The following is a 24923-nucleotide window of genomic DNA, read 5'->3' as shown; positions in this document are numbered from 1 at the left end:
GCGTGACGTCCGCTTCCGCGCCGGAAGTTGGCGGCCCGGCGGCCCAGCTGGAAACGGTCGAGATAGCGAGGCTGTCCCAGATTCCATACTAGTCAGTCGGAGGGACGAGTGAAGGCCCGGAGCCGAAGTCTGGGAGAAACCCAGCTCCTCCCAACACAGAGCGAGCTCTCAGCGAAGATGGCGGGGCCCGAGCTTCTGCTCGACTCCAACATCCGCCTCTGGGTGGTCCTGCCCATCGTTATCATCACTTTCTTCGTGGGCATGATCCGCCACTATGTATCAATCCTGCTGCAGAGCGACAAGAAGCTCACCCAAGAACAAGTGTCTGACAGGTCAGTACCCTCCTCCGGTCCTGCCGCCCTCGCTCCCCAGTGACCTTCGTCAAGAAAATAACGGATTTTATCACTTTCCCCGAGTTTACCTCTCGCCCCTTACTAGTAGGTTGACCTTGGCGGTTATCTCTGTTTCGCTTTTGTCTGTAAAATGGGGTTAATAACAGTACCTACCTAACAGGTAGAGCAGTCATGTGGCTTGAATTAGATGATAGCCTTTAGCACAGGGCCTGGAACGTACTAAGGGTTCAAGTAAATGTTAATACTGCTAGGCTAATGGCCAACCATCAGTCAGGTTTTCTGCTCCATTCCTTTGTTAAGAGTGCCTACTGAAAGCCAGATGCATTATTACCGTTAGTCCTGCAGACATCTAGCCAAGCGATTTTTGTAATAATTCCACCAAAAACTGTAATGGTCTGCTTAGCTGCTAAGAAATGAAGTGTCTAGAGAGACTGCCACAGAGAGATGTAAGGAATTGTAATGATCGCTCCCCTCCTGATGTGGAGGCAGGCTCTTCCTCACATGCCTTCTTACGCTGTTTTTCTATGGAGACAGAACTTTGACACATAACCTCAGTACAGATACATGCCGCTCTACGTTAAAATAAATAACAGTTTTCAGTCACTTGTTCTAATCATTTTCAGAGACTATCTGAAGAAAAGACTATCTTAACATGTCCAGATTGCCTAGGAATCGCTTACTTTAACAAAGAGTGTCAGGTTCAGACATTTCTACAGAAAACAGTGATGAAAAAAATATCCCTTCTGTCTTATTGTATTTAAAAGTTATTTTCAGCTGTGCAGTGGTAGTACACACCTTTAATCCCAACACTCAGGAGGCAGAGGCAGGCAGATCTCATTGAGTTTGAGGCCAGTCTGGACTACAAAGAGAGTTCTAGGACAGCCAGGGCTGTTACACAGAGAAACCTGTCTTTTTTTTTTTTAAGAAAAAAAAAAGCAAAACCAAACCAAAAAACCACTTCTTAAGCAGTGAGATGGTAATGTAATCCAGTTGGTACAGCAATTGCACTCTGTACGTGAAGCCCAGGTTTAGATTCCCCACCGTGCATAAGGCAGATGTGTCAGTGCAAGCCTTATAATCCCAGGAGTCAGAGGTGGAGCAGGAAGATCAGAAGAAGCTCAGGCTGCCTGAGGTCTGATGGTCAGCCTGGACTAAATGAGAACCTGTCCCCCAAAATATGCAGCTTTCCCATTTTCAGTTGTCTTTCCTACTTATGCTGAGAAAAATAATAATAATCAGCCAGCTTTATGAAACATTCTACAGCAGGTGCACTGGTAAGCACTTACATTTATTAATTTATTTAAAACCCAAAGCAACTCAATGTGGTAGACGCTATCATCTCATTTTGTGGAAATTGAGACTTTAGTGATATGGACTTTTAGACAGATAGCATGGTGCCCAAGCCTAGGCTCTTTCCGTTCTCCAGAGTAGCCACTGTGGTTATTTTTGTATGACTTTAGTTTTGAAACTGACTAGAGACACCCCCTCCTTGAAGCTAACCTTAGGAAGTTAGCCTTGTACAGACTTGAAAACTATAAAAGATGCAAAATTAGGAGAGCTCAGACACTTAAATTGTATTTCTATTTTTAAAATATCTATTTTTGCTGAGTATGGTGGCACACACCTTTAGTCCCAGCACTCAGGATGCAGAGGCAGGTAGATCTTTGGGAGTTATAGGACAGCCTGGTCTACATAGGGAGGTCAAGGATAATCAAAGCTGCATAATAAAGAGACTCTATCTCAAAAAACAGAAAAAGAAAAAAAAAAAACTTTTAATTTTGTTCTATGATTGTTTGCTTACGTGTGTGTGTGTGTGTGTGTGTGTGTGTATTCAACAAAGGACTACCAGTAGCATATGAATGATTTTTCTAAATAAAAAATTAGAGTTATCTAATAGTTATTTATCAAGCCTTAAAACATAAAGATTAAGATTGTATGCATACACATACACCACACAAAGACCAGAAACATGAATAGATTGTGGTGGCGCATACCTTTAATCCCAGCACTTAGGAGGCAGAGGAAGGTGAATCTCTGAGTTTGAGCCTGGGTCCCAGGACCACACAGAGAAACATGGTCTCAAAAAAAAAAAAAAAAAAAAAAAAAAAAAAGCCATAAGCACATCGTCTAACTAGCAGTCTCCTCAGTCTCCTCCTATCCCCATCGCCTTCCCTGCTGTGGAAATCCATGATAATCCTGGCACTTTCACTCAATTCAAAAATACACTTTGAATATTACCTAGCTGATTTTGGTTCTCTCCAGTTTTAAGAGTGAGTCCTGATGTCTTAAGAAGTCTTACAAAGACACTGCCATTTTCTTCAACTTCATGAGAACCATGAGATTTTTTTGCCAGCTTGGAAAGGGGTTGTTTCAAGATTTCTGGAAAAACAAACAAATATAAAACCTTCAAGAATGTGACCACAAAAATAAGAAAAATTCAAAGATTAAAACACAAACCCAGGACTAAATGTTTCTGAGAGGAAATTCTGATTGTCCTTAAGAGTCAGTCACATTGATGCTGCAGTGAAATGAGCTGTCTCCAATGGTGGTCAGCAACAGCAGCTTCCACAGAACAAACAAACAAAAAAAAAAACACCAAATATAACCGCATTCAGCAAATGGCGCACACCTTTAATCCCAGCACTTCGGAGGCAGAGGCAGGTGGATCTCTGTGAGTTCAACGCGAGCCTGGTCTACAAAGCTAGTTCCAGGACGGCTAGAACTACACAGAGAAACCATCTCGAAAAACAAAACAAACGCTCACACACACACACACACACACACACACACACACACACACAACAAGCACTTGTAACAAAAATAACCATGGAAACAGTTTCCACCTAAAATCTAAAGGAGAGCTGTCTCTCAAGCACCCACTGCAGTCGCTGAATAGTTTATTATAATGCACAATCCGGATTGCACACCAGAGCTACAGTCAAAATTCCAAGAACAGTCCCTACAGCCTGAAGCTTTTGACAAACTCTTCTGGTAACAATCTTAATTCATGCCAAATCTCAGAAGTGATGATCTGTCCACAAAGTCAGACAGAATAGGCCAAGCTCTTCTTACCACACCCTTCAGTACAAAGCTCAGGTTGGTTTTATCCTAAGGCTTTCACCACATAATAAACAACAAAACAGGGACTTTAATCCAAAAAACACAGCTACTTTTGTCCTTTATGATGCAATTCTGACTCTTTTTCTATGTAGTCAAAATCAGAATGAGAAATTCGGTTTTCTTATTACTCACCAAGAGCACAAAACTCAAGTTCCTCCTCATAAACTTTTCTCTCCCTTTTCCTAGTACTGTGGATTGAACCCAGTATGCCAGGCAAGCACTCTGCCTACTGACCCGTATCTCCAGCCCTCATCATACATCAGAAGCCGTCTCTCTGTTAGAAATGGCATTTCCAAAGGATGACCTTTATATTCACCCATTTTCTGGGAGTTTTGCTTTTTTGTTGTTGTTGTTTTTTGTTTTTCGAGACAGGATTTTTCTGTAGCTTTGGAGCCTATCCTGGAACTAGCTCTTGTAGACCAGGCTGGCCTCGAACTCAGAGATCCTCCTGCCTCTGCCTCCCGAGTGCTGGGATTAAAGATGTGCAACTGGCTTGTTTTTGTTTTAAGATAAGGTTACACTATGCAACCCTGGCTAACCTGAAACTCATTACACAGAGTACGCTGTCCTGGAACTCACAGAGATCCGTCTGCCTCTGCTTCCTGTGTGCTGGGATTAAAGCACATGACACCATAGCTGGTTTGTTTACCCATTTTCTAAATTCTTTTTTTTTCAGTTTCAAATTTTTTACCAATTTTTCATATTCTTCAATCCCTTTGCTAAGAGACTTGTAGAAATTTAGAATTTCTTTGTCTAACTCAAGCTTTTCCTGCTTGATCTCTGGGGTAGGCCTGTAATCGTAGCTCCTCAGGAGGCCAAGACAAAAGGATAAAGTTCAAGATGTGTTTGGGCTACAAAATTGAGTTCGAGGTCAGAGTAAAAAATTTAGTGGCAGAAATACAAAGCAAACAGAGGGCTAGGACAGGAGCTCTGTGGTACATTTCCTAGCATGTTTGAGGGCCTAGGTTCAGTCCCTAGTGCTGAAGAAAGAAAAGGGGTCTCAGCCTTGAGTTTGAGTGATTCGGAATGTTGTTCAACAAGATGTCAAGTAGGACGCTAGCTGACAGGACAGTAGAAGTCAGGTGTGGTGGTGCACGCCTATAATCCCAGCACTCTGGAAGTGAGTTTTGAGGCCAACATGGCCTATATGAGACCCTATCTGAAAAACAAAACCAACCAAGAAGGCTCGCAAACAAGTGCAAAATGCAATTTAGAACTAGTTTTGTACATATTTTGTGTGTGTGTGTGTGTGTATGTGTGTATGTGTGTTTGGGTGTGTGGTCTAGACCAGAGGTCAACATCAAGTGTTCTTCAGGAGGTACCCAATTTGATTTTTAAAAAATTGTACTCACTTAGATATTTTCTAAAAACATGTGTACACCATGAGGGGGAGGTCAGAGGCCAAGTTTGGAGTAAGTCCTTGCCTTTACCTCACCTTGACTTCAGAAACAGTCTTTCACTGGGGCTGAGTATTTTAGGTTGACTGGCCAGCAAGCGGCAGCAAGCTTCCTGACTCCACCACCTCAACACTAGGATTACAAATGCAAAACTGGACCCACCACCTTTCCAGGGCTCTGGGGATCACATGAGTCCTCATGCTTGCCACGCACTTCACTAGCTGAGCCATTCCTCAGCTTCCTTTCCAGAACTCTTCTTAGCATCTTTGCCATCTGAAGTCTCATTTGGTCAGAGTATGAACTATTTGTTTCCTAGTGACTTGCTTGTTTTGGTAGGACTTTACTGTTTTTTCCTTCCTTCTTTCTTTCTCTTTGTTTGGTTCCCACCCCCACCCCCCCACGGGGTTTCTCTGTTTAACAGTTCTAGCTGTCCTGGAACTTACTCTGTAAACCAGGCAGGCTTTGAACTCACATAGGTCTGCCTGCCTCTGTCTCCTGAGTGCTTGAACTAAAGCCATGAGCCACCACTGCCTGGCTATGACTTTTCTTTATATTATCACTATTATAGCACAACATTCTTAGGGGTAAAAGAAGACAAGTTAAGATTTGGAGCTCCCTATATAGATCAGGCCGGCTTCAATCTCACAGCAATCTTTCTGTTTCTGCCTCCTAAGTGCTGAGATTAAAGGCATGTCTCACCATGCCCGGCCCAGCTGCTTTTCTAGAGGGTGAAGATTTCTTTTCTCTGTCTTCTAGGATCTAGATAATGATTCTGTAATAATTTTTTGTAAAGATAGATAGATTTATTCATTCACTCATTTATTTTTGGTTTTTTGAGACAGGGTTTCACTGTGTAACATCACTGGCTGTCCTAGAACTAACTTTGTAGACTAGGCTGGTCTCGAACTCACAGAGACCTGCCTGCTTCTGCCTCTCTTGTACTTCGATTAAAGGTGTGCACCAATACCACCTGGCAAAGATTTATTTTTATTTCATGTGTGTGACTGTCCACCTGAACCTAGATGTACCACATGAATCTATGGTGCCTCTGAGGTCACAGGGCATTGAATCCCCTGGAACAGACGTTAAAGACAGTTTTGGGGTGCCACGTGGGTGCTGAGAAATAAACCCAGATCCCCTGCAAGTGCATCAAGTGCTCTTAACCACTCAATCACCTACCCAGTGTTTATAAAACTTATTTTTATGATGGTAAAGAGTGAGGCTCAGAAGTGGTCCAAAACTCCTAAGTGGCATTTGAGGAATAAACTCAATCCTTAATCTCCTAGAATCTCTGTGTTCTCTCCACTAATCCTTGACGGACTTCAGCACTTGAAAAGAATTTTGCATATTTTTCTATCTCACATATCTGTGATACAAATGTAACAGTAAAAGGTTAGGTACTTACTGGAGGCATCTTCTGTTATGTTTTCTTTATCCTCAGAGTCTGACCGTCTTCTTTTAGAAACCATTTTGACCAATGTCTTCTGTACTTATATTACCTCCTAAGGAAAAAAAAAATCCAGGGGTTGGGTATTTAGCTCAGTGATACAATGCTTACCCCAAACACCAGAAGAACTAACAAACAGAGACAAGAAGTCTTTTGAAAACAGGTCTATCCATAAGCAGAAGGTTTGGTCTTCACATTAATACTGTCTAAATCTAAATGATGAGCACATTTTAGCTCTAGAGCGGGCCAATAAATATCATATCAAGACATATTTGTTATTGTGGAATATCTGTACACTGTGTGAAGCTGTATTGCTGTGATTGGTGTAATAAAGAACTGAATGGCCAATAGGTAGGCAGGAGGTATAGGCGGGACTTTGGGGGATAGAGAGGACTCTGGGAAGACGGGAGAGGCGCCAGGAGACAGAGAACAAGTAGGATGTACAGGTGTAGAGGTAACAGCCATGAGACACGTGGCAGAACGAGAAAGACTCATTACGATTGACGAAGTTGCTCACCAGACTCCTTCTCTGTTGCTAAAGAAGCCATAGCTCTTCTTCAACTGAGATGCAAGACCACGACCTAGCCCCATCCACCTGCTCTCTATTGATTACTTCAGTACTGTGTCAAACTTGCAGACAAGACGGACATCAACCCTGCTCTCTGGAAGCTTACAGCATACCAAGGTCTTTACGGTATTTAACTACATCTGTCTAACTGCAATGTTACACAGACAGTAACCCTACAAACGAGGTATTGTGAGGGCGGGTGAGGCCAGTTAGTCTAGCAATAGGCGGAACGATGAGGAAAAGCAGGGACAATTTCCCTCAACGCTTGTTTCCCCTCAACACCACAGCCTTGCATATGCTAAGCAAGAACTCTCCTGCCAAAGACAGGAATTTTCATTTCTTACTTTGAAAATATTTAAACTTTATGTGTATGAATATTTGACTGTACTTATATACGTGGACCATGAGCACACCCGATGCCCACAGAGGCCAGAAGAGGGCATCAGATCCCCTGGAAATGAAGTTACAGGCGGTTGTGAGCCACTTTTTGAGTGCTGGGAAACAAACCCGCATCTCTGCAGAGCAACAAGTGCTCTTAATCACTGAGCTACTTCTCCAGCACCTGTTTATTAAGACAGGGCCTCACCATGTAGGTTGGACTGGCTGGTCTCCATAGTGACCAGTTAAATTCTAGGCCAGCTACAGATATACAGTGAGACCCTGTCTCAAAAACAAAACAAAAACCCCCGTCTTAAGTGCTTTAATTATAATCCACTTATTTCTCACATGCTGACTTCGGCCAGGTACTCACTTGATCGGGGAAGGGCCGGGATTCTCACTCTGGGAGTCTGGCTCCAGAATCTGCACTCCTTGTTTCATTCATTCATGAATTTGCTTTCGGTTCTAAGACAAGGCCAAATGTCGCCTAGAATCTGTGCTCTTTGTTTTGGCTCTTTTCAACGGTGAGGGTCTTGAGTGGCCCTGTATGGTCGGGAACCCATAGAGCCAATGCTGATGACCAACTGGTCCTCCTGCCTCCATCCAGGGAAAGCTATGACTACAGGCATGGGTGCCCACCCAGTGAGCATCGGTGCGAACATCAGTTCTTAACTCTTACTTATGACAACGGTTTCTACCGAGTTAATGAGCTCTTTCAGAGGACCCAGGTTCAGTTCCCACCCATGTAAGTGCCTCATAACTTCCTGTTGTGACTCCAGTTCCAGGAGATCTGCACCCACCCCCTCAGGTTCCTGTATGCACGTGGTGGACATAAATACACGAGGACAAAACAGACATACACATTAAATAAGTCTTAGCCAAAATGTGTAACACTGAAAGTTAAAATTTCTTACTGTGCGTTACCTACTACATGTAACCCCTGACAGCCATTGTTCAAGTGGAAACAGTAGAGCAAATCAGAGCCGCCTATCTTCGAAATGACATTATCCAACTTCCGAGAAAGCTTTAAAGGCCTTTATCTTACTCCTTTTAAAGGATTTGGGGTAAAAGCCTTGCTCACTTGGTCATGTAACCCACGCAAGGTAGGACCTAAGGGGTTATCCCGTGTCAGAGCGGATGAAGAGGCCGAGGCTGAACCGCGGGGTCCTAGAGTCAGGCCGGGCTAGGTATGGACCTGAACAGTAGCCTGCAGGGACGCGACGCCACTCACCTGCAGGCCGCCAGTCGCCTCCCTTAGCTTTCGACTTTCCCGCCTGACGGAACGCCGTTCCGACGCCATCGAAACCGCGCCGGCGCGTGACGTCCGCTTCCGCGCCGGAAGTTGGCGGCCCGGCGGCCCAGCTGGAAACGGTCGAGATAGCGAGGCTGTCCCAGATTCCATACTAGTCAGTCGGAGGGACGAGTGAAGGCCCGGAGCCGAAGTCTGGGAGAAACCCAGCTCCTCCCAACACAGAGCGAGCTCTCAGCGAAGATGGCGGGGCCCGAGCTTCTGCTCGACTCCAACATCCGCCTCTGGGTGGTCCTGCCCATCGTTATCATCACTTTCTTCGTGGGCATGATCCGCCACTATGTATCAATCCTGCTGCAGAGCGACAAGAAGCTCACCCAAGAACAAGTGTCTGACAGGTCAGTACCCTCCTCCGGTCCTGCCGCCCTCGCTCCCCAGTGACCTTCGTCAAGAAAATAACGGATTTTATCACTTTCCCCGAGTTTACCTCTCGCCCCTTACTAGTAGGTTGACCTTGGCGGTTATCTCTGTTTCGCTTTTGTCTGTAAAATGGGGTTAATAACAGTACCTACCTAACAGGTAGAGCAGTCATGTGGCTTGAATTAGATGATAGCCTTTAGCACAGGGCCTGGAACGTACTAAGGGTTCAAGTAAATGTTAATACTGCTAGGCTAATGGCCAACCATCAGTCAGGTTTTCTGCTCCATTCCTTTGTTAAGAGTGCCTACTGAAAGCCAGATGCATTATTACCGTTAGTCCTGCAGACATCTAGCCAAGCGATTTTTGTAATAATTCCACCAAAAACTGTAATGGTCTGCTTAGCTGCTAAGAAATGAAGTGTCTAGAGAGACTGCCACAGAGAGATGTAAGGAATTGTAATGATCGCTCCCCTCCTGATGTGGAGGCAGGCTCTTCCTCACATGCCTTCTTACGCTGTTTTTCTATGGAGACAGAACTTTGACACATAACCTCAGTACAGATACATGCCGCTCTACGTTAAAATAAATAACAGTTTTCAGTCACTTGTTCTAATCATTTTCAGAGACTATCTGAAGAAAAGACTATCTTAACATGTCCAGATTGCCTAGGAATCGCTTACTTTAACAAAGAGTGTCAGGTTCAGACATTTCTACAGAAAACAGTGATGAAAAAAATATCCCTTCTGTCTTATTGTATTTAAAAGTTATTTTCAGCTGTGCAGTGGTAGTACACACCTTTAATCCCAACACTCAGGAGGCAGAGGCAGGCAGATCTCATTGAGTTTGAGGCCAGTCTGGACTACAAAGAGAGTTCTAGGACAGCCAGGGCTGTTACACAGAGAAACCTGTCTTTTTTTTTTTTAAGAAAAAAAAAAGCAAAACCAAACCAAAAAACCACTTCTTAAGCAGTGAGATGGTAATGTAATCCAGTTGGTACAGCAATTGCACTCTGTACGTGAAGCCCAGGTTTAGATTCCCCACCGTGCATAAGGCAGATGTGTCAGTGCAAGCCTTATAATCCCAGGAGTCAGAGGTGGAGCAGGAAGATCAGAAGAAGCTCAGGCTGCCTGAGGTCTGATGGTCAGCCTGGACTAAATGAGAACCTGTCCCCCAAAATATGCAGCTTTCCCATTTTCAGTTGTCTTTCCTACTTATGCTGAGAAAAATAATAATAATCAGCCAGCTTTATGAAACATTCTACAGCAGGTGCACTGGTAAGCACTTACATTTATTAATTTATTTAAAACCCAAAGCAACTCAATGTGGTAGACGCTATCATCTCATTTTGTGGAAATTGAGACTTTAGTGATATGGACTTTTAGACAGATAGCATGGTGCCCAAGCCTAGGCTCTTTCCGTTCTCCAGAGTAGCCACTGTGGTTATTTTTGTATGACTTTAGTTTTGAAACTGACTAGAGACACCCCCTCCTTGAAGCTAACCTTAGGAAGTTAGCCTTGTACAGACTTGAAAACTATAAAAGATGCAAAATTAGGAGAGCTCAGACACTTAAATTGTATTTCTATTTTTAAAATATCTATTTTTGCTGAGTATGGTGGCACACACCTTTAGTCCCAGCACTCAGGATGCAGAGGCAGGTAGATCTTTGGGAGTTATAGGACAGCCTGGTCTACATAGGGAGGTCAAGGATAATCAAAGCTGCATAATAAAGAGACTCTATCTCAAAAAACAGAAAAAGAAAAAAAAAACTTTTAATTTTGTTCTATGATTGTTTGCTTACGTGTGTGTGTGTGTGTGTGTGTGTGTGTGTGTGTGTGTGTGTGTAGTGCCTGTGGAAAGCCAGAGGGTGATGGAACTGGAGTTACAGATAGTTGCCATGTGGGAGCTAGGGACTGAACCACAATCCTCTGCAAGGACAGCGTGTGTAGGCTGGAAAGATGGCTCAGTGGTTAAGAGCACTAGTTGCTCTTCAAGAGGTCCTAGGTCCAATTCCCAGCACCTACCTGGTGGCTCCCAGCTGTCTGTAGCTCTAGTTCCAGGGAAATCAACACTGTCTCACAGTCATACATGCAGGCCAAACCCAATGCACTTAAAATATAAAAATAAACTAATTATAAAAAACTAAATATAAAAAAAAAAAACCAGCAAGTGCACTAACCACTAAACCACTTTTCCACCCTCATTCTTTTTTTCTTTGGGTTTTTCAAGGCAGGGTTTCTCTGTGTGCTTTTGGAGCTGTCCTGGTACTCGCTCTGTAGCCTAGACTAGCCTCAAACTCACAGAGATCTGCCTGCCTCTGCCTCCTAAGTGCTGCCACCACTGCCTGGCTTCATTCAGCATTTTCTATTTTCTATAAATTAATTCTCATTTTATCCTCACAATTAAACATGTTATCCTAAACCCTCTTTTACAGTTAAAGTTAGTTACTGTTAAAGAAAAGCCAGAGAAATAAACGGCTTTCCCAGAGTTCTTGGGGTTAGAATTTTGCATTGACACTAACCCAAACTGATCATAACTGTATGCTGCAGTTTTCTGCCCTGCTTCACCTTCCAGCCTTACAGTGATGGCTCTGAAGGGCATCAGACCCACAGCTCTTTTTCTATTTCCCAAATAAAATTCACACTTGGTGCAATGCATATATGAAAACTTTTGTTTGTTTTTCAAGAACTTTGGTTTTTGTTTGCTTGTTTTTTCGAGACAGTGTTTCTCTGTGTAGCTTTGGAGTCTATCCTGGAATTCATTCTGGAGACCAGGCTGGCTTCAAACTCACAAAGATCTGCCTGCCCTTGCCTCCTGAGTGCTGGGATTAAAGGCATGTGCCACCACTGCTTGGCTTTCGAGAACTTTTTTTTTTTTTTTTTTTTTTTTTTTTTGAGACAGGGTTTCTCTGTAGCTTTTGGTTCCTGTCCTGGAACTAGCTCTGTAGACCAGGCTGGTCTCAAACTCACAGAGATCCGCCTGCCTCTGCCTCCCGAGTGCTGGGATTAAAGGCGTGCGCCATCGAGAACTTTTTTTTAAAGCAGCATAATGCCCTTGTAATTATCAGTTGAAATAGAAAAGTGGTAAGATGCTTTGTATTTCATAAGTGCATATTTGTGCATAGCTGTCCTACAAGATGTCGTATGCACGCTCCTGTCGAGCTGTAAAATCACAGGCAGGTCAGGTATAAGCTAAAGCAGATGGATGTCCCAGAGGCAGTGCTGTCTGTGAATGTTTACTACTTGGCAGAGAAGTCTACACAGAACCAAGTTGGATTTTCCCTGTTTACTGGGTGTTTTTCCTCTCTGTAAACTTAGTAAATAAAAAGCCTGTACTCCTTGCACACTGGAATTGGGTTTGTGCCTTAGATAACTAGAACAGGAGTTAGATGAGGAATGCAGAAGCATTGAAGGACATAGGGCAATTCTTTGTTACATAACTGTTCCCACCATTGATGATATCATAACATCTCTGAATCAGTGAGAAATGACAGTTATGTGCCATTTCTCCTCCGCGCTGTTATTGTAACAACCAGAAAGTTCCCCATATGCCAACATGGTGGCTCACTCCTAGAATCTTAGAGGGGAAACTGAGGTGAGAGGGTCACTATGAGTTTGAGGCCAGCCTGGGCTAGAGAGTAAGATATTGTCTCAGATCCTCAAAATAGCCAGGTATATTGGTACATACCTATAATTCCAGTGCTTGAGAGGATGAGGCAAGATAATTAAGACTTCAAGGGCCAACCTAGGGTATAGGAAGCACTATCTCAAATGATAGTTGCCTAGATTTCTGTAAGGCCTCTAGAATATACTATCCCTGTGAGAATCACTGCTTTAGGGAACATCTGTAGTTGTCATTATTCCATCTCTTAAGTGGGGTGTTTGGGTCATTCCTACTCTGACATGGTACAGCTGCCCCACCAAAAACTGTACACGGGGCTAGAGACATTAAAAGAACTTACTGCTCTTTCTGAGGACCTGAGTTCAGTTCCCAGCATCTGTGTCAGGCAACTCATAACTGCCAATAACCTCAGCTCCAGAGAATCTGACTCCCACTATTGAGGAACTTGTAAACACACACAAACACAGAGCATTCATTCACACAGATATACACAAAAATAAAATTATTTTTAAAAGATGTTCTTTATTGTAAAACATTTCTCTAAATACAGCATGAATTGATATTAGCCTAAAAAAATCACAAAACGGGACGTTTGATAACTTGAGTAAATAAACATTTGAAGGCAAAATTTAGCTATGGGTCAGGTGTGGTAGTACATGTCTTTAATCCCAGCACTTGGAAGACAGAGGTAGGTGGATCTCTTAAGTTTGAAGCTAGCCAGGTCTATGTAGTGAGTTCCAAGCCAGACAGGACTATAAAGTGAGACCTTGCCTAAAAAGAGTATTAACTATGATTTTTTTTTTTGTGAAATGCATTAAACCAAAAATAAAATATATATGGATAGAATGCTTTAACCTATATCTGGAGACATAATGTATGTAAAAAAAATGGTTCTTAAACTCAAAGAATATATTGATTCTTTAGAGAGAAAAGAAAATGAAAACAGATCCTTGGGAATTGGGTGTTTCCGTTTGCAATCACTAACTGCAAACTAAAGTTGTGGGCAGTACAATAGCCCAGCCGGTAAGTGCTTGCCAATAGCCGGACACTGAGTTCAGTCCCTAGATTCTACATGGTGAAACGAGAGGACCAACTTCTTCACTGCCCTCCAAATGTGCCCCATAATGATCACCCCTCCCAGATAAATATGTGTATGTTTTCCTTTAAAAACTCAAGTTTTGCCGCGTGTAGTTGTACATAGGTTTAATCCCAGCACTCAGACGGCTGAGGCAGAAAAATCATAAATTCAAGAACAGCCTATGTGATTTAAAAAAAAGCCAGGACTACATAGTAGTGTAGTAGTGTACATAGGCATATATTAAGAAAATGTATTTTCATTTCAAAATGCCAATGCTACCCAGTACAAGTACCTATTTTCAGATATTTATGAAAGTGAAAATGCAAAACTAGTGTTTTCTTTCAGAATTTTTACACTATGGGGAATGTAGCGATGGAGCTCAGCTTCAGAACTTGAGCAAGCGAACTTTGCCTTGATCACCATCCTCAGCCTCAACTCTGCAGAGTTCCTAAGCAGTTTCAGTACAAGAGCTTAGCTGGGGTTCTGCCATCAGAGTGTCTGGGAAAGTTCTGACTTACCACACAGTGAAGACGCTTCTGCAGATGGCCAGTGCTGTGCCCCCTGTGCCGCTGTGTGGAGGTCAAAGCTCTGCTCTCATAGAACTCCAGTCCAAGTGATAAAACAGACAAAAGAACTATAATAAATACCACCAACCCAGTACCTAGAATGCTCCAGGTCCAGCAGGAATCTCTTCAAATGAGATGATAGGGCCAGCAAGATATCTCAGGCCCAGCAGGTAAAGGCGTTTGCTGTCAATCCTGACTCGATGACCTGAGTTTGATCCCTAGTGCGTACATGGTGGGAAAAGAGGACTGACTCCTGACCAGCACACGTGTGAGATGGCTGGTGTGTGTGTGCACGCGCACACACACACACACAGTAATAAATGTTCAAAATAAAACCCGTCAGATGATAAATGGCAGTGTTTTACTTCTTATAAAGTCATGGCCTTATATAGTACGTTTCTTACCGCCTTCAATGGTCTGGTTTGTTTGTTTTTTAATATATATAAGTGTTTTGCCTGCATGTATGCAATGTGTGTCATCTGTGCCTAGTGCCCTCAGAGTTCAAAAGAGGAGGTCCGAACTGGAACCAGTTACAGATGGTTGTAAACCAACATATGGATGTTGACAATTGAACCTGAGGCCTCTGCAAGAGCAGAAAGGGCTCTTAACCACCGAGCCATCTCTCTAGCCCCCAGTCTGGGTCTTGCTACCTCTTGCTCATTTTTTCTTGTGTATGACCTATTGATTTTGTTATAGGGCTCATACCTACGACATTCTGTTGCTAGGCAACTCCCATTCATCCTTAAGATTCCTACCCATGGGGCTGGAAAGATAGCTCAGTGGTTAGGAGCATTTGTTCTTGTAGAGAACCTGGGATGGATACCCAGCACCCATATGGTGGCTCAACATGCACTACAACCATAGGTTTATCCAGTTGAGGGGATCCAACGCCCGCTTCTGGCCTCCAAGGGCACCAGGCACACAGTGGTACACAGACATACATTCAGGCAAAACATGCATATACAGAAAATAAAATAGTAAAAGATTCCTACCTAATCCTACATCCTCAGCAGTTTCCTCTTGCCTCGCTCTCTCTGTCATACACTCCCATAATGCTACCAGTCTCCTTAAGATATGACAGTTCACTTTCACATTCGCTCCTATAGTTGGTGTTTTCTTTTTGTTTTTCAAGACAGGGTTTCTCTGCAGTTTTGGAGCCTGTCCTGGAACTAGCTCTTGTAGACAAGGCTGGCCTCGAACTCACAGAGATCCACCTGCCTCTGCCTCCTGAGTGCTGGGATTAAAAGCGTGCGCCACCACCACCCAGCTGAAGTTTGCATTTTCATATTTGTTTATGGTACTAACATGGTATCTGGCACTTACAAGTTTAAGAAATATGTGTTCAGTAAAAGTCTAATTCTGTGCTTGTACAGATGTAAGTGACAGTTTAGGAAATTGGTATGACTTGCCCAAGATCATAGTTTATAAGTCACAGAAGGCCAGGGATGGTGGCACTCACCTTTCCTCCCAGTATTCGGGAGGCAGAGCAGGCAGGTTTCTGTGAGGCCAGACAGGGCTACATGGTGAGACTGTATAAAAATAGCAGAGCCGGTATCTGAATACAGACAAGGGATTATAAAAGTCTCCAAATTATTTTTTTAAACATTTTTATTATTAGTTTATGTGTATGGGTGTTTCAGCTACATGTATGTCTGTGTACCATGTGCATGCACTGCCCAAGGAATCCATAAAGAACATTGCATTCTGTGGAACTGCAGTTAGAGATAGTTGTGAGCTGCCATGTGGTTACTGGGCTTTCAACTCAGGTGCTCTGGAAGAGCAGTCAAGAGTTCTTAACCAGGCCCAAGTCTCCCAGTTCCTACTGTCTGTCTGGACTCAGCTTCTCACAGAACAGTATTGGCACGTAGTCCATACTTGGAGCATCTGTAGCCAGCTCCCAGAGGACAGAGATATCACACATCTCTGCTGTGGGCCTGTGAGTAAGGCAGACAACTGTGGACAGTCGTGAATCCAAGAGGAGGGAAAGCAGCTGGAGTTCCACGAGGTGGAAGATGAGCTCAAGGAAGGAGCTGAGGCATGATGTAGTAAAACTGGCAAGTGGAGCTGGCAGCAGAGCAGGCCCAGCACACACAGCAGCTGGGCCTCTAGAAGGTGGCAAGCCGACCCCGCTGGCTCTGACTGCTGGGAGCCTGTGGTTGTGCCGAGCTGAACCAGAAAGCTGACAGTGGTTTTCTTGTGTGTGTTTCTGCCTACACTTTTAGTTTTCTCACTCTCCAAGAATTTCCATTGACTTAAGGGCTCCCCTCCCCATTAAACAACTTTTGAAAACCGTGGGGGAAAGGCAGTGTTTTTACTTCAGTTGCATATTATTTGCCCTGAAGATCACACCAATAATGAATTCAGTAAGTGCTGAAGAGTTTGAAGGAAGTTGGTCTGAGTCCTGGGTGTGTCAGGTAACGGCCTTCTTGAGCCGAGGCCTGTCCTCATTTCTCTGGGTCCTTTGCCCTCGCCTTTCTCCCGCTCCTGCCTCCAAGTCTTTGGGGCACTAGCCATCTACTCTTTCCTTGCAAGGAAAGTTCCTTTGTGACTCATGTCCAATCCAGAAAGGCCAAGTGCAATGTCCCAGATTGCCTTCCGCAGAAACCTTTATTTGTTCAGGACACAGTCCCTCTGGAAGAGTCCTTTTGTGAGAAGCTGAGAGGCGAGTTGAAGATGGTCCATTGATTTTTCAGGGTTTTGGAAAGTTTCCACACCCAGCTGTTGCCAAAACAGGTCCTCTCTTAGGCTTAAGTGGATCTTCTGCTCCACCCTCTCATTTCTTCTGGCGTTTCACAGTTTAACATCTCTTTGTCTTGTGTTTTTCAGTCAAGTCCTAATTCGAAGCAGAGTCCTCAGGGAAAATGGAAAATACATCCCCAAACAGGTATGCGCTCATCTCTTATGAGAAAGCTCCACTGTTCACCTCTGAGGGCAGTAGAAACCTAGACGCTTTACAAGAGGGCTCTTGAGAAAACTGGAGGGGGCCACTGGTTATTTAGCTGCAGCCTGGTTGTGTTTGCTGTCACTGTGCCCTCACCCTTCTTAGGAAATGGTTTTTAAGTGTGACTTAGCTAAAGTGTCAGATTGGCTGCCGAGGAGACTGACAGCTCAGAGTGTAGAAGTGTATTCCAGGGCCTTTAGTCGGTCCCCTGGGGGATAACTTGACAATTAACTGAGTCACAATTCTCATATTTAAAAAGATTTTCTTAGCCGGGCGGTGGTGGTGCACGCCTTTAATCCCAGCACTCAGGAGGCAGAGGCAGGCGGATCTCTGTGAGTTCGAGACCAGCCTGGTCTACAAGAGCTAGTTCCAGGACAGGCTCCAAAACCACAGAGAAACCCAGTCTCGAAAAAAAAAACAATAAATAAATAAATAAATAAAAAGATTTTCTTTTTTCTACTAGTCTTTCTTGACACGAAAATATTACTTCAACAACCCAGAGGATGGATTTTTCAAAAAAACTAAAAGGAAGGTTGTGCCGCCTTCTCCTATGACAGGTATGTTTATTGGACATGGGTGCTTATTTAAGCGTTGAGGAGATCGTGATGGAAAGGACTTCGGAACCATCTAATTGGGGTATGATGGTTTTTTTGAGGTTCTTTCAGTGTCTGGGATGGAAGCCAAGACTTCTTATATGCTAGGTGAATACTCTCCCACCGAGCTGCATGCATCCCAGCCCCTAATATACAGGTGTTTGCAAGTGGAGCCCTCTTTTTTCCAATAAAGCCCTGAATCCTAGTGTCTCAGCTGATGTTGGGGAGGTCAGGGCTGTTGTCTCTGGTCTGTCTTCCTATCAGTCCTAGATCTGCTGGTGGCAGATGGTACCCTGCATCTTCTGCCTGAATGGTGAGCTCCTTCCTTCCCAAGAGCAGTTGTTCTTGATTGCCCACAGTAACCTACAGTCCTGAACTGGCTTTCCTATTTTGTGAAAACTCCATGTAAAGTGAACCAAAGCAGTCTGTTCTTCTGGGTTGACAGTCGTCTCTTTTCAGTCTCGTTCTTCTAGCTGAGATAGCCAGCTCTGGTCCATACAGACACGTTAGAGCAGCAGATGGCCAGCATACATATGAAAAGATAATTACCTCACTGACCTAGCAAGATAGCTTTTTAGTTTGTTCAACTGACAAAAATAAGAGTGTCCAAAGCTATGATTGTCAAGGTCAAAACAAGCTAGGTCCTGTTACCATTGATAAGAATACCCAATAATGGGGTCTTGTTGATGGACAGTCTCTCTCACACACACACACTCCGCCACCCACTCCTGGCAGTCTGTCTCTGGATATGGGGCCCAGGGCCTTGGGCATGCTACACTAGCATCCCAGTACTAAGCTACATCCCAGCCCCTAATACCTCTTAATTTGAAATGTATAAACCATTTGATCCAAATTTTCTTCTAAGAAGAATTACTCCTCAGAAACACATAAATAAGCTAATTGATCTATTACCTATTACAAGGCAGCAGCAGCATTTCCTGACAGAAAAGGTTGAGACTGGAGAGGTCTGGGGCTGGAGAGATAACTCAGCACTTAAGAGCACTGACTGCTCTTGCAGAGGACCCAGTTCAGTTCCCAGCTCCATGTGGCAGCTCACAACTGTCTGTAACTCCAGTTCCACGGAATCTGATGCCTTCTTCTGGCCTCTTCAAGAGGCCATGAATGCACAAATATATATGCAGGCCAACACCCACACATACACACACATATATTGAGATACCGGTACTATGACAATGTGGAAATTTTATCAAATATTTTTTCTTTTCTTTTTTTTTTCTTCCTTTTTTGATATTGAGGACTGCTCTACAGCCTCCATCCAGCATGGTAGACAGTGCTATGCCCCTGAGCTACATCTTCAGCCTTTGTTCATAAAATTATTAAATTTTGGAAGGCAAACAGAAAAGCAGAAAATATGCAACAGAGAGCTTAAAGGATCTAGAGAGTGGGTGGAGAGGAACTGTCTTACATGTTATGCTCTTAGATTGTTAGAACTTCTACAGTAAACCTGTGGCTGTCCCGGTGGGCGGCACAGGCCTTTCATCCCAGCAGTTAGAAAGCAGAGATAGGCAGACCTCTGTTCAAGGCCAGGCTGGTCTACATAATAAGTCCCTATTGTTTCAAACCAAAACCAAAACGACTGTCTGGGTTAAATTTGGGAAGCCTCCACCAACAAAGGGAACTGTATTCTCTTCGCTTTTTTCTCAGATCCCACCATGCTCACAGACATGATGAAGGGGAATGTCACGAACGTCCTCCCCATGATTCTTATCGGCGGCTGGATCAACATGACCTTCTCAGGCTTTGTCACAAGTAAGTTAGGTCTGGAGACCCTTTCCCAGTGCCACTGAGAACTAATGTCACAGAGTGGGCAGTGCCTTTTCTCGTGAAAATACCAACATTCTTTGAACAAAAATCTTTAGTTTCAAGCTAAGTCAAAGTTTCCAATGTGGACGCTTTGTAACTTAGGAGACTTGCTTTAGTTGTTTGTGTTTCTCACCTAGGCTTCAGTGCACACTTCTTCCAAATGTTGGGTCATGGTTCATCCTGAGCACCTGCTTCCTCCACAGTCTAGAAACTGGAATCCTTTAGGAAGATGAGGGCAGAGTGACATTTTGGCTGTTCTGTTCTCAGAGGCTGCCACCTGTTTCCTTGTGGAAGTCATTTTCCAGAAGCTGGATGGCACCGAGTTCCCACCTCCTCGGGGAAAGAATGTGTGTGTTCGCACTTTGGCTGGCTCGGGTGCCTAGGAACTTTCTTGAAGTAAAAACCTGGTATTTTCTTTTTGCTGCAGCTAAGGTCCCGTTTCCATTGACACTTCGCTTCAAGCCCATGCTCCAGCAAGGAATAGAGCTGCTCACACTAGATGCGTCCTGGTAAGCCTGCTGGCGATGGGACCACAGCCAAGACCCCACAGAGTTCAAATTTTTGTTTTATTAGAATGAGATTATTTCAGTTTGAGAGATTTTGCCTTTTCTTTTCTTTTTTATTGTTATTATTTTTTTTAATGAAAGTTCTATTTAAAATGCCACTGATGGACTAAAACAGTTTTGCTGAGTCTTGCCAAAAGAGATGGTTTATCAACCTGTCTTCTCAGATCTTAGGAACTCAGAAGTGAAGGTATTGACTTCTCCCACACTCCTCCAAAATGGAATGGTTAAGTAGTCTGGCCACACAAAGCTTTTTCGCAGCGTCCTGAAGCGGATGAGAATGGAAGTGTGGGCTAGTCAGCTTTCTGTTACTGTGACAAACGCTTACAGGGTCAGCTTCTAAAGAGGAGAGGTGGATCTCGGCTCACGGTTTTGGAGGCTCAGTTCATGTCCCTCCAGTCTCATGACTTTGGATCTGTGATGGGGTAGAGATGGCAGTGTCATGGAGTGAAGCTTCATGATCAGAACACAAAAAGAAAGGAAGAGTCCAGACTCCTACAGTCCCCTTCTAGGAGCAAGCTCCCAGTGACCTAAAATTGCCCACAAGGCCTCCATCTCCTAAAGGCTCCCCACCTTCCATTAGTACCACACACTAGGGCCCAAGACTTTAATACATGAGCTTGTCTGTGTGTGTGCTTGTTTTGCTTTTTGTGAGTCAGGGTCTCTCTACATAGTCCTGGCTGTCTTGGAATTCATTTTTTTTTTAAAAAAAAATATTTATTTATTATTTACACAATAGTCTATCTGTGTGTATGCAGAAGGCCAGAAGAGGGCACCAGACCTTATTACAGATGGTTGTGAGCCACCATGTGGTTGCTGGGAATTGAACTCAGGACCTTTGGAAGAGCAGGCAATGCTCTTAACCACTGAGCCATCTCTCCAGCCCCTTGGAATTCATTTTGAAGACCAGACTGGCCTCAGACTCACAGCAATCCTACTCTCTCTGCTGTGTCTTCCTAGTGCTAGGATTAAAGGCATGTGCCACCATGTCTGGCTAACACATGGACTTTTTAAAAGTACATTCTAGATCCAAATTATAGAAATGTTTATACTATCATTTTCCTGAAATCCAGTCAGCAGGCTAGGTGTTCTCCATATGTTACCTTATCCTCACAGCAGCCCTGGGAGGTCTGTGAAAGAATGGACATAGGACCACATGCACCCTCTCCATAACCAGTACTCAGCACCTGTTTCCACTCCATGGAAAATACCAAGCCAGAATCTACAACCATCTTGGAACTCTGGTCTGGTACCCGCAGTACAGTAACACCGACTTCTGTGGTCCTTCCAGACTGTTCTGTCTGTGACCTCTCAAGGACTGGCCTGAAACAAATTCAATCAAGAAAAGGAGGAGGGTCTAGTAGCAATTTTGACTTCTCTGGTTTGAGCAGATCCATCTCTAGTGTGTGAGCCCAGGGCAGTGCAGATATAGGAGAGTTTTGGCCTTACCCTGCTTGGCAGGAGAAGAATAGCTACACACAAGCCATGTGACTCCATTGAACTTTTCTCTGCCAGGCTCATTGGGTTGGAGAAAAGCTTAGTTTTCTTTTCTCAGCATTTGGACAGAAATGTATTCCACGGGGCTAGAGAGATGGCTCAGAGGTTAAGAGCATTGCCTGCTCTTCCAAAGGTCCTGAGTCAATTCCCAGCAACTACATGGTGGCTCACAACCATCTGTGGTGAGGTCTGGTGCCCTCTTCTGGCCTGCGGGCATACACGCGGACAGAGTATTGTATACATAATTAATAAATAAATAGATAAATAATAAATAAAAAGAAAAAAAAGAAATGTATCCCACGTTCTTGGATGGGCAGTGCAGCTGCAGTGTTTGCTGCAGTAGCACATGCACTACTGCAGCAGACAGATCATCTGCATGGCGGGGCAGAGCATGTGCTCATCTGAGGTCTAATGCAGTAGCCAGAGCCTACCCAGTGACGAGTCAGTCTTCCTGTGTGGGCAGCATTTTTCATTCGCCCTTTGGTTTCCATTGTGTGTAAGCACAGTTATGGGTTCCCAAGCTGGATGGGAAACCTAAGATAAGGGCTAAATGATGAAATTCCAAAGTTGGACTGTGTTCTCAGTAGCCATTATCCTTAGCACTGCAAATGCTTTCTAGAAGTCACCCCAGGTCCTCTGTGCTAAGTGGGAAACCTTTGACTTCGCTGGAGGATGTGGTTCAGAGTGGGCTGCCTCCTTCAGTGTCACCTGCACTGTGTCAGAGGACAGCCTTCCTGTGTCACCGTGCCGTTTGTTCTTTGGTTGAGCCTTGGTTGAACTAGACAGAGCTTGTCTGGTTCTCACATACCGTGAGCAGCTATGGGTGGTGCCGGTGTGAGCTCTGTCCATCTCCCTAATAACCTTCCTACTCTTCCCCCTTGCTTTGCTAGGGTGAGTTCTGCATCCTGGTACTTCCTCAATGTCTTTGGGCTCCGGAGCATTTACTCCCTGATCCTGGGCCAGGATAATGGTAAGAGGCATAGTGGGCTAGTGAGCAGCTGCTTCCTGTTGGGGTGCAGCAGTCAGGTGTGTCCTGCTGTTGGTTAGCATTTTTCCACACGGTGCTCCATCCTATGAGGTTCTGAGGAAAGCTCAGCCGGTACATGGCATTTCTCCCAGCAATCACTGAGCATACTTGGTTGCTCAGAGTCTGACACCTGTGAACCTAAAGCCAGAAGAAGGGCCTGGCTGGTTCAGCTCTTGTATTAAGCAGATTCCTCTCCAGTGCTAAGTTTGGCTCTTGTTCAGTGGTCAGGACCTCAGATACTCTATCCACTGTTTGCTTTTCTATACAGTAAGGTCTTAGTAGTTGCCCTGTGGGATTAAGAGTAGATAAAAGATAAAACAATGAACTACCTGGACATACAGCATTGCTCAGTAATTGGTGTCTATTTCATGTTGACATTTAAAATAAAGTTTAGAGCACCCTTTAGTTGTGTCTCTGTTCTAGCTGCAATCACCCCCACTTCCCTGGACTTTCCCAGAATCCCATAGCAGGTGTGAGAGGGCCAGTCAATTGTCCAGTTCTCATACCCACCACCAAGTAGCTATAGTACTTTGTCACGCTCATTCTTCCACAAGAGTCCTGGGTGTCTGGGAGCCTTGGTCCTCACTGGACTTGTCTTATGCTGCAGCTGCTGACCAGTCACGAATGATGCAGGAGCAGATGACAGGAGCAGCCATGGCCATGCCTGCAGACACCAACAAAGCTTTCAAGGTATGCAGCGCTCTTTTCAGAGTTGCGGGGACATCACAGTCTTAAGCAGTCCTCCCTTAGCCACGGCTGCACATTCTCTGGTCTGTGGACCACGTTCAAATCAACCCAAAATGAGGAGCATGTTCTGTCCCGCCCTACCCAGGACATAAATCACTTTGTCCAGTGTGTCCACACTGTATATGTTACCCACCTCATAACAGGGGAGAAGAGAGAAACCGTATTCACATTACTCTAATTACAGTATACTCTTGTTTAGTTTTAAAAATATTTTTTAAATTTTATATGCATGTTTGTGTGCTTAAGATTATGTATGTATATCCACCATGTGCATGCAGGAGCCTGTAGAGGTCAAAAGAGGCATCACATACCCTACCACTTGAGTTATAGTTGTGAGCTGCCATGTGGGTATAGGGTACTGAACCCAGGTCCTCTGCAAGAGCAGTCATTGCTTCTTCACTGCAGAGCCTTCCCTCCAGTCCCCTTGGTATCATTTTTATACAATAAAATCTTACATTTTTTATGATAAAAGGTAAAAATAAGCCTGCCACGGTGGTCCATGAATTTAATCCTGGTAGAGGCAGGAGAATCTCTGAATTAGAGGCCACTTGGTCTACAGAGTGAGTTCCAGGATATCCAGGGCTACACAGAGAAACCCTGTCTCAAAAAAAAATTATTTTATGAAAGCTCATCCGGCTGGGAGGCAGCTGGGCTCCTGCCTCACAAGATCCAGGGAGCCCACACACACAACCAGCCTTGCTCAGCCGCTGGTAAGAGCAGTGCTCAAGCCGTGCCGTCCCCAGCTGTCAGCTCAGTGGCAAGGTCACCTCCCAGCCCTGTGTTCTCTTCTGTGCAGACAGAGTGGGAAGCTTTGGAGCTGACAGATCACCAGTGGGCACTCGATGATGTGGAAGAAGAGCTCATGGCCAGAGACCTCCACTTTGAAGGAATGTTCAAGAAGGAACTGCAGACATCCATCTTCTAACCGCGAGCGGGGTCCGCTGTGTTGGGAACTTGCAGTAGCACTTAACCTTGTAACTTCCGTGGAGCTGGAGCCTCTGAGAATAAAAAAGGAGGGTGCAGGGGCTGGCGGGTGCATAGCGAGGCTCGTTATTGTCTGAGCTGGGTTCCCCTTTATGTTGGAAACTAGAGGAAAGGAGTTCTGGGTGAGTGCTGTCTTAAAGTTTGTAACGTTCTTCAGGTGACTCTAGTAAGGGTGTCAGAGAAAGGGGACTATCCCAAGCTGCTGAGAATATCTCAAAACTTAGCAAAAACTCCATGTTTGTAAGGAGACTTGTCAGCTATAGCCAGTGACTATGTTCAGTCAGCCTGACTTCCAGCCACAGTAAACTCCTGTTTTCTTAGGATCCAAACACCCTGCATTTTACCTTAATTTCTTGTTCGTATTGTTTAACTTTCTTTACACGAGTTATACACATTTTCTCTCTACCAGAAGTTAGAAACTTTGGCTGAACAGCATAGAGCTCCCAGCCCTATTCACTTGAGCCTACAGAATGATGCAGAGAGCTGGGCGTCCCAGCCGTACTGAAATGAGCTCTTTCCAGACTGGATTCCCAGGGCGAAGGCAGACTCGGCA

At 44.4% G+C, this 24923-nt stretch overlaps 2 protein-coding genes across 8 annotated transcripts in view; one reads left to right on the top strand and one right to left on the bottom strand.

Annotated features, from left to right (window-relative positions):
- The window catches only part of Fancd2 (FA complementation group D2), an 85895-nt gene extending 77322 nt beyond the window's left edge, over positions 1 to 8573 (bottom strand). For 2 of the 6 annotated variants that reach the window (XM_050148418.1, XM_050148424.1), the window contains exon 1: positions 8495 to 8573. Coding sequence is in view for 4 of the 6 variants with exons in the window: in XM_050148420.1 (XP_050004377.1) it covers positions 2592 to 2732; positions 6276 to 6339 (205 nt within the window). In the remaining 2 variants the exon portion in view is untranslated. Of the gene's footprint in view, positions 1 to 2591; positions 2733 to 6275; positions 6373 to 7636; positions 7779 to 8494 lie in introns of those variants that run through there. The other 4 variants (XM_050148420.1, XM_050148422.1, XM_050148419.1 and 1 more) reach the window with 4 other exon arrangements.
- Emc3 (ER membrane protein complex subunit 3) lies at positions 13 to 24824 on the top strand. 2 transcript variants are annotated; one of them, XM_050148436.1, is made up of 8 exons: positions 13 to 332; positions 17021 to 17078; positions 17599 to 17692; positions 19394 to 19498; positions 19980 to 20061; positions 22503 to 22582; positions 23247 to 23329; positions 24183 to 24824. In XM_050148436.1, exons 1-8 carry the CDS (start codon positions 178 to 180, stop codon positions 24309 to 24311), a joined length of 786 nt encoding a protein of 261 aa, XP_050004393.1. In that variant the 5' UTR covers positions 13 to 177; the 3' UTR covers positions 24312 to 24824. The 2 variants fall into 2 exon arrangements, with proteins under 2 accessions (XP_050004393.1, XP_050004392.1); XM_050148435.1 differs by lacking the exon at positions 13 to 332 and adding an exon at positions 8596 to 8910.
- Positions 24825 to 24923: the final 99 nt, after the last annotated feature.

This window comes from Alexandromys fortis, unplaced genomic scaffold, assembly GCF_014885135.2.
Source record: "Alexandromys fortis isolate MF-2015 unplaced genomic scaffold, M_Fortis_MF-2015_v1.1 scaffold_59, whole genome shotgun sequence".
NCBI classification, from domain to species: domain Eukaryota; kingdom Metazoa; phylum Chordata; class Mammalia; order Rodentia; family Cricetidae; genus Alexandromys; species Alexandromys fortis.
This window is presented reverse-complemented; position numbering and strand designations above follow the sequence as displayed.